Genomic DNA, 9657 nt, shown 5'->3' on the forward strand with positions numbered 1-9657 from the left:
TAACGTTAACACGTACTTTGTTTATGAAAGCACAGATTTTGTAAGTAAATATCACCAGAAAGACCTATACAAAATAAAGGCTCTTAACTACCAAAAAGAAAGCCACTTGCAATTTTTAAGGTGAACAGATGGCAAGCATCCAATTCTTCTGGTTTCATGATGGTAAAGGGCATCCTGACAATTATTTGTTTGCTGCAACTCAGAATTCGGGACAAATGTAGGTTGCAAATTAAAAAAAAAAAAAAAAGAAGTTTTTTTTTTAATCCCATCAAGCTCTTGAAGACACAACTAAACGCTAACTCTGAACTGCAAGCTTCCTGCTATAGCTCTCAAGCCTCGATTCAAACTTCCCTGATGTCTGCAGTCATTCAAATCCAAGTTTCACATTTGAGTTCATTCTCAACCATTACTGTGATTTCAAGTCCAAGAGAATTTTTTTTTAAAACGCTGCCAAATGTTCTGCAAATGGCTCTTTTGGATAATAAGTTCCCTTCTGTATGTAAATAGGATAGACGAGCAGGTACAGTTCAATGTGTCACAGATACGACAACTGTGAATAGATCTTCTGGAAAAGCAATAAATTCCAAAATACATAAATATTCCTTGTACCATGTAGCAAGACAGTATCCTAAACCAATTCATAGACAGGGACCAAATGTTTGCAAAGAAAAGTAGTAGGGGCAAGATAACCCTTCATACTGAAGAATCTAGAGTTACCCCAGTGCAACATTAACATAACTGCATTAATGATATTCAAACTTGCTGTGAAAGGAGGTAAGAAAAAACAAGCCTATAATTAAGTCTGCAAACTTTAGGTAATTACTGTACCTGGTCTATCCACCATAACTTTGAATAACTGCAAGTTCATGCAAAAAAAATTGCTATCTTATATGAAAAGAGCAGTCTGTTAGAAGCATTGTTATGGAATATGCAAGAAGTCATCTCTTTTGCAAGTGCTGTTTACTTAGTGAGTCTCTTGGCTACATCACTGTAAGCTATTTCAATTTCTTTGTCTCCAGGACAGGTATTGGTGAATTCATCCCTGCTATAAGCATTTGTCAGGTATCTCCAAATCCCTGTCATTTCCTTGGGAATCTCAAAGTTGCGGTATTTTTTGGCCACCACCTAGAACAAAAGAATTAGATTATGAATTTACATCCTTCAACTTAAACCACTTTTCCAAGCCTTGTCACTCTCTTGATAAGCTATCCTTCCAACATATACACTCAGAGTCACTTCTAAAGTCAGTAGAACCTGCCCCTCTGGGATATTCCTGGACCTGGCAGCATACTGCCTCGCTTAGTTTGTATTACTGTCCTCACCAAAGTAAATACATCTTCTGCACCCAGGCAGAAACTTAATCTGTGGCTCCATCTGCAGTACAAAACTGACAAAGATCACTGGAGACAGTGAAAAGAAATCAAACCACGATTATATAGGCGCATCCATACTCCTGCAGTTATCCTAGGCTACCTCCTTCTAGACTTCCAACTTTTTTTTTTTTTTAAATATAATCCCTGTATTTCGCACAGTGTCATTTGAGGTGAGACTGCACCTCAAATACGGTGTTCAATTTTGGGCCTCTCACTCCAAGAAGGATGTTGAGGTGCTGGAGAGTGTCCAGAGAAGGGTAACAGAGCTGGGGAGGGGTCTGGAGCACAAGTCTGATGAGGAGCGGCTGAGGGAACTGGGGGTGTTCAGGCTGGAGAAGAGGAGGCTGAGGGGAGCCCTCATCGCTCTCTACAACTGCCTGAAAGGGGGTTGTGGTGAGGTGGGGGTTGGTCTCTTCTCCCAAGTAACTAGTGATAGGACGAGAGGAAACGGCCTCAAGTTATGCCAGGAGGGGTTTAGACTAGATATTACTACGAATTTCTTTACTGAGTGGTCAAACATTGGCACAGGCTGCCCAGGGAGGAGGTGGAGTCACCATCACTGGAAGTGTTCAAAAAACATGTAGACATGGCACTTCAGGACATGGTTTAGTGGGCATGGTGGTGTTGCAGTATTCCCTACAAAAGTGAGAAGACATCTACTTCAAGCATTAGCTGGTCACATGATGTTCACCTTCCTTCTTCTACCTCATTCTTTTAAGTGCTGCAACTTCCTCCTGTGACCACATTGGTCAGTGCAGTAAAATGGGTTTTGGCTTGTGCCCATTTGTCTACCGGTTCACACCTTCACTAAATGCAGCTGCTCTATCCCTAAAGCTCTTGTGAATTACCCACATCTTAGGCAATTTCATGTACTGTTAATGCAGTAAACTTACACGGGAGCTTACAAACGGTTGAAATTAGTTGGACTCCAGAATGTCATAAACCATTAGCATTTTGTCCTTTGTTATCACGTAACATGCAAGTTATTTACCTTGACAATGTGTAGTTTGGGTAGAAGGTTGCAGTCTGCTAATGTCATCTCGTTGCCATCCAAAAACTTGCGTGTAGAAATTGTAATATCCTCCATGCTATTTTCATCTATCTCATCAGGAAGAGGAGAGTTCAGATACTCATCCAGTTTCTGGAGGGTTTTCAAGAGGCCACGTTCTAAGGCTACAGAGGAAGGAAATGTTTTAAGAAGAAAAAAAGTGAAAGCCAAACCACAGCACACAAATTTCAAAGCAAATTATAATTTAGAATATTGGTATTAGTACCAGATCTGAAAAACAAAATCCACATCACCAAACTACCCCAAAGAGACCGTATACTGAAGGATTTTTAACCCTTGTACAATTTTTTGTGGCAACGCTACTGCTAGAGCTACCTTTGTGGTCACTAGTAACACTGAAACTGGAATCTGTTTAAACATCACCCAGATGCAGCTTATTTAAAAACTGGTTTATACATGAGTTTGCACTAATTTACAATCCGCTAAGACTGTCCACAGGGGTTTATTTTTGTTTAAAAAGTGGCTTATGTCAATTTCTTAAGACTATTCCTAACTGGCTTAAACTAATTAGAATTAAGCTATGCTAGGGTTTATATTCATGTAAGTGTAATCTGTTTAATGTCACGTGCTCAGCTAACAGCCACGAATAAAGACACAGGCTACCGAGGAGGTTTATGGAATACAGCAGCAGAGGGCAGCACACCCCACAAAATCAAAAAGTATTTCTCGGCTGTTGACAAATATTTTCAATCTCCCCATCTGACATACAGCAGAAAGGCATTCTGATTCCCTGACTTAAGTTTCCCTTCCAAGTACATTGAGGACAAAAGATTTGCACTAAACTATTTAAAGATTTAATTGTGCATTCTTTATCTCTTATTGACCTCTCACCTTCCATATACTATGTTCTCTCCACACAGAAAGGTCTTAATCCTTTAAAGAAAGTGACAGGAACTAAGCTTAGCTCAGAAGTCTGAATGCGAGTCCTCAATCCTAGAAAGTTCAAATATCAAGTGTGCAGAAAGGCCTCCCAGCAAATGCATGGCAACTCAACCCATGGGGCATGACAGAAACTCTGCATGGCATTTGGTTCTGGATGTTAAAATCATTTCTACTTAGTTCAAGAGTTTTGGGTGGCTGTTGCATAGGGAAGTTTCAATGCCAAGAGTATTTGCAAACCATGCATACTCTACTAAAATTCTGAATGAACACTGTCTAACTGAAGTTCTCTTTGGAAGTGTGGAAATCTTTGTGACCATTAACTTTAAACCACAGGTTTAATTCATGAGACTCCCTCAAGTGTCCATCAACATGCAGCTAAATTTACTGTGAAGTCTCTCATTGACACAGTTGCTCTGAAAAACGCAAGACAATGAAACGATGTGTGCACAGCTGTCGGCCCCCAAGTAACCTACCTTCATTAGCTTCTGGTCTAGAGTTTTTAATAAATGCAGAAAATTTAGCAAATATATCCATTCCAGCAGTGTTCGATTCCGGATGCTTTGGTGAAAGTTTTAGGTACCTAAAAAGTAGAAAGGAGAAGATCTACAGCACATTTACCAGAATGATGCTCATCATATATGAACTAGCATAAAATGGCCCTCTAAGAAAACAAAGGATTCTACATCATGTACATTTAACAATTTATCCATTTTCAGATTAATGTGGGGGACTTGCTTTTTACATGTAATGTCACATGCTTCCATTTAAGTTAAAGATTTTTAAACGCAACACTATCACTTTTCAGAGGTATACCAAAGCATATTTATGTTTTCTGAATGAGGCGTTTGTTTCTAGCACAGAGCATCTGGAAGAGCCCAGGGCCACAACAGCAAGCTCCCTCACTCTAGCACAGCACTGCTGCCATCAGGGCAGATCACAATTCTGTAAACAAGAATATAGTCAGAGATCAAACAGGTAACAAATGCTCTTGTCCACTCTCTATTCACTGGAGAGCTGCTTTTTTCCCCCATTTAAATTAATTATCAGCTGTCCCAGAATATCATGGAATCCAAATCTTTTAACAAAAAAAGTGAAGTCTTGCCACACTAAGACAACACAATAGTTCAGTCTGCTAAAGGCAGTGTCTGCATTTTGCCATTGTCCGCCAGCTGACGGAGAGGACAGCCAACAGTTTAGAGAAAGCTTGAACACATTTCTCATGCTTGTGCTGTGTAATCTAATTATTTTTTAAAGTGTTCAGTATTTTCCACCAGAATTTCCAAATACTAGATACTCAATCTCCAGGACGCATCGTTATGCGTGGTATGAAGGAATTAATTTTTTATTATCAGCTGTCTGTCTGCTTATAGAAAGCTGGAAGGAATAATGAAAATAATTTAACATTAAATATAAAGTTCACTGATATTCCTGGTGAGAACAAGAAAACAATACATTCTTGAAGACTTAAGTAACACCTTACTTCCAGAAGAATGACTGCACATACAAGTCTCCAAAAGGACACCGCACATCTCCTTAAAACAGATTCCCACAACAGTTTTATTATGGAGTAGGACTAAGTTTTGTATAGCAGGCTCATCTTCATTTATATTATTTGGACATATCATCAGAATGGCCTGCCCCAGTTATCAAAAGGAAAAGTCATTTAGGTTGAAAACTGCAGGAAGGATGACAGGACTCTACAAAGGACAATTTTAAAATAATTTTTAAAAGAAAATGTTTTTTAATATAAAGGTGGGGAAGCTGGAGGGAGAAAAGGTATGACAAGCAAGAACTCCAAGCTATTTTCCATGTCTAATCTTCAGTTTATTGATGCTGAAGAATATCTTAACTAGTGCAGAAAACTGCTTTGAGAACACTCCATCTAATCTAAGGTGACAAATTATCATTTTAACACTTACTTGGGTGGAGCCAAAACATCTTCCAGGAACTCTTCAATCTTATTCACATCTGTTTTCACTTCACCATTGTAGGTTATGAAGGGCGGATGAGTGCCTGGAGCCAAATTTTGAAGGTCTGCTGGTTTTCTAGAGAGAAATACAAACCAACACAAAAGTAAGCATGGGACATCCATGACCCTAGCTTTCGTTGCTACAATCACAAAAGCACTGCCTGAGGTCTTCACGTCCTTGCAGTTTTAAAAACACATCACCAGTTTTCTTTTTAAAAAGTGAGTTTACATCTTTTCAAAGCAGAAGCAAAATTAGCATTTTGAATATATACTTGGTAACAATTAATTTCAAATACTTTAAAACAACTGCCTCCTCCTACCTCTGGCTATGTTTTTTCTCACGTTGAGATAATGTTGACTGGGAGAGGGGGGAATATATATACACCACACACTCTCTCTCCCCCTTTCCCAAGATCTGCAGTACAGAGTTTATATATAACGTAATCTGCGATCAGTGATAATCCTCCCCTTTCACACAGAGCTTCTCTGGAAATAAGCAGGTCTGAGATAGAGCAGTATGTATAAACCATTTCTTATGTGCACACAGAATCGACTTTCAGATAAGCTGATAGATGCTTAAATATCATGTTTAAAAATGATGCTTAAAGCTTCCTCCAGTGAAAAAAACTATTTACAAATAAAAGCAGCACACTTGGGCAAAGGGAGGAGAATCCCCGACATTAGCATGACTAGACACAAGAAACAGAATCAAGCTAAAACACTCAGACATTTCTAAATCTTAAGTCAGTTTTGGCAATACCTCTCACTATTCACTCCAGCTCCTTTCATACTAATCCTTATCAAGCTAAGCCAGTCTATTTTATAAGCAACTGGCTTCTCTCTCCTCTAGTTGTGCCTTGATGCCGTAGTGACGTGGACAACACGCAGGCATTTGTTTAGAAGCCTATGTGTCAGCTGCACACACACACCTTTCACCCCAAAATGCCTAACGTACACTTTCACGTAAAGCTCTCGCATCTGCCTTGTCAGCAGATTCAGATGCAAAGCTGAAATCAATAATGAGACATGGATTCATTACAAGCTACCGGATCCAAAGCATCATCTAAAAAGCTGCAGCCAATTTTTCCCCAGTAAATCATCATGGTATTAGTTAGTCCCATGTTAGTGCAACTGTCTCAGTGCAAGCAAAAATAAAATTACAGTACTGCTTGGCACTTCAGCAGCAGCAGCACTTAAAACCTCCCTCTGATGAAGCTATTGACTACAGTCCAGGGTGACTGCTCAGAAGGACGCGGTCTAACTTCTCACAGAACCTCTCCACATTTTAGAGGAGAGTCTGCAATTCCTACCACCCCTGTGTACTAACATCCCACAGTACCCACGATCCAGAGGAGGCACGACGGTGCCGTTACGTTTCTGTCAGGTTGACCAGAGCACGCGCTACAGGACGACCACCACCTTTTGCTAACGTTATGCTGGATGAGGAACAACGAACAAACATCTGATCCAGGAGAAAGTTTGCCAAGATAAAGTTGCCCCTTTGTTACTGTTTGAACAAATCCAAACCGGACCGTAACCCTTGAACTGGGTTTGTGCTTTGTACGACGTGGCCACATTTCTGAGCTGGCACCAAGCATCCAGGAACTGGATTTACTGGATACTGGAACTACAGTTCAAAAAAGCCTCCTGACTGTACTGGACAGGGAAACGAGATTAGTAATATACACAAACATGGTCAGTAAGGGTAGCATGAGAAAGCAGTGTTTTCAGGGATAGCACTCAGACTCTGTAAACTAAGCACAGTTTACAAGTTTATCCTGTAGAAACGCTGCTTTCAACTTCTTACAAAATTAAGAACCCCTGCCAGAATTTCATGTCCTGACCACTGGTGACCCTTTTAAGCGGGGCAAACAGCAACAGTATATAGTGCCAAAGTGTACTTATGACAGATAGAAGCACCTGGCAGTGTATGTAAAACAATGAGAAAACTGATTTTTCATACTTAAGAACATTAAACACCCTGCTTTTAGCCAGGTGACAGAAGTGTTGCTAATACAAGAATTTAACAATTTTCAACTCTTAAGCTTCCAAGAAGTTATTTCCCACTAATAGTTGCCATGCCACTCTTACTTTTAGGATTTAAAGTCTGTCATCGGTTAATGCTTTAACTAGCTTCACACTTCATTTAAATACAGCTTTGTAACCCACAACAATTACAGGAAGTCATTGTGGCTCACTTCCAATTTCGCATATTGGCTAGATAAAATTCCTCAAAAGGAATGTTATTTTAAAAACAAACACAGGCAAGACCACCGGATTTGCAGTAATACTATCAAAGGAAAGATGTTATTTCAGAAACAGACTAGTCTAATGAACTAACCAAAAAAGTTTTCCAAAGAATCAGACTGCATCTCAAGGATCCCAGAGCATTTTATTAACCCCTCCAGCCACTCCAGTCAGACCACCTGTATCTTTCAAGAAAAAGAAAGCAGAGATTAACATCCCACAGCCAAAGCCCAAACATAATACAGGGTTTGACTTCCAGTTTGCTACTCTTGCCAGTAGATCATAAACAAACCCTGGTTTACCACATACAAGCCACAGCCTTTAGAGCACCACGAGTACACAGGAATATCCTTAAAAGGCTAAGAATACAACTTCCCTTAATAGTCAGACAAGAAAGCAATTAAAAATATTATAGCGAAGTTTACTTGAGAGACAAAACTGGACAGCTTTTTAAAAAAAAAAAAAGGAAAAACCTCTATAACCACTTAAAACAATTCCATGATAGCTAGTGCCTGCCCCAAAGTTTACTGGGGTATTTAGAGGTAGGGCCCCATACTTAAATCACTGGCTAATTAAGTGGGCAGGCTTTTTAACACCAGAGTTAAGGTATAAACATTTCATGGCTTTGCCACAAACCAGAATAGCAATTAGCATTCAAATAATTTCTTGAAGATCAGACAAAAGCAGCCCCCTAATGTAATATGCTCCACAGTGATTTATAAATTACAAGTACTGCAATGAGTCTCTGAAGAGTAACATTAAAAAAAAAAAACATGACAGCAATAAAAAGCCCCCTGCCTCCAGTTCCTAAGGAGTATTTTACACTACTGAAGTTGCATTCACCTCTGGGCAGTCTTTAATATTTACTAATCTCTTTATTTAATCTTTGTCTGTCAACATAATTGTAAAACCACACAATGAAGATGTTTAAAATAGGATTTCAAAACTTAACTGAATGCAAGCTGGCTTTGAATGTTGCTACAAGCCCAACAAATGGTTTATGTACTGCAACTCTGCTCTAGTCACCAAAACGAGTCAGATCTGAGTACTGAAATGCTGCTCCTGAAAAGGGAAAGAATAAAGCCTCTGTCTGACTAAACAGAAGCAAGAAATGCATGATTTCTTGAAAGGGCGGTACGTCCCACTTCGTTTGCCTATGTGCATATTTTTGTGTCTTAAGAGTAGAACTGAGAACTGCAAAATGTTATTTTGTTAGCAGAGTATGATGTCCAATGCAATTATGAAACACGCCACAGAGTCAGTCAAATCAGACTCAGTTTTTCCTGTGTCCCAAGTTACTTGTGAACTTTTGTACCCAACCATGACCTTTTAAGCCTCACAAACAGACAGAGCTTGCCTTACTGTTGTGCAGAAATTACGCTTTGAGGCAGAAGCATGGTTTGCAAGTAAATCCTTTTTCTTTTTTCGGCTAGCAAGATAAATTCAGATGCTCAAAACCATTACTATCTAGCTGTTCAGCAAGGTTGTATCTTCAACAGGAACAAGAAGAAGAGAGGGTAATTGGCTTGAATAATGTACTTGTAAAAGCAATTTCTTGTGACAGTATTAGAAGTATTAAGGCAAAATGTAGCACCTACTATCATTCTGGTAATGGGAAAAAAACGATCGTCTGGTATAAAACATTTCCACTTGAGCAGTTAGCCGAATTTGACATTCTGCAAGCTACACTACACTACAACTAGGCATTAAACAATCCAGAATGTTAAATCTGTATTTATGAAGCCTTAAATAAAGTCTAAAAGGAATTAAGTTTGTGTAAACATCTATTCAAATCTGAATTAGCTTCAGTGGTCCGTCTTTATCAGAAAATAGATTCAGTATACAATAAAAAAAGTAGAGTTCATTTGACCTATCCCATGCAATTTTTAAATTTTGCACTTATTTTGTGTTTTGCTCTCCCCAATATAAAAAAACTGAAAGCTTTCCTTGTGTAAGAAAGGACAATTTTAAACATCTGCAACCAATTTATATTCTAAAAGTTAGTCTTACATCCCATTCCCCCATCCAATTAACTCAAAAGTTGCCAAAAGGACACAAATAAAGCCAATTCATCAGGCATCTTTGGCATTTTAATGATATCTCTCAGACTGGTTCAG

General features: G+C 39.0%; 1 protein-coding gene across 1 annotated transcript in view; it reads right to left on the reverse strand.

Moving 5' to 3' along the window:
- Window positions 1-798: 798 nt before the first annotated feature.
- Window positions 799-9657, reverse strand: part of CLIC4 (chloride intracellular channel 4) — a 10393-nt gene continuing 1534 nt past the window's right edge. Inside the window, exons 2-5 of the mRNA XM_010289782.1 lie at window positions 5244-5369; window positions 3798-3904; window positions 2365-2546; window positions 799-1125 (exon numbers count right to left, since the gene is read on the reverse strand). Coding sequence (XP_010288084.1) covers window positions 961-1125; window positions 2365-2546; window positions 3798-3904; window positions 5244-5369 — 580 coding nt within the window. The 3' untranslated portion in view covers window positions 799-960. The remainder of the gene's footprint in view (window positions 1126-2364; window positions 2547-3797; window positions 3905-5243; window positions 5370-9657) is intronic.

Source organism: Phaethon lepturus, unplaced genomic scaffold (genome assembly GCF_000687285.1).
Source record: "Phaethon lepturus isolate BGI_N335 unplaced genomic scaffold, ASM68728v1 scaffold51396, whole genome shotgun sequence".
Classification (NCBI taxonomy): domain Eukaryota; kingdom Metazoa; phylum Chordata; class Aves; order Phaethontiformes; family Phaethontidae; genus Phaethon; species Phaethon lepturus.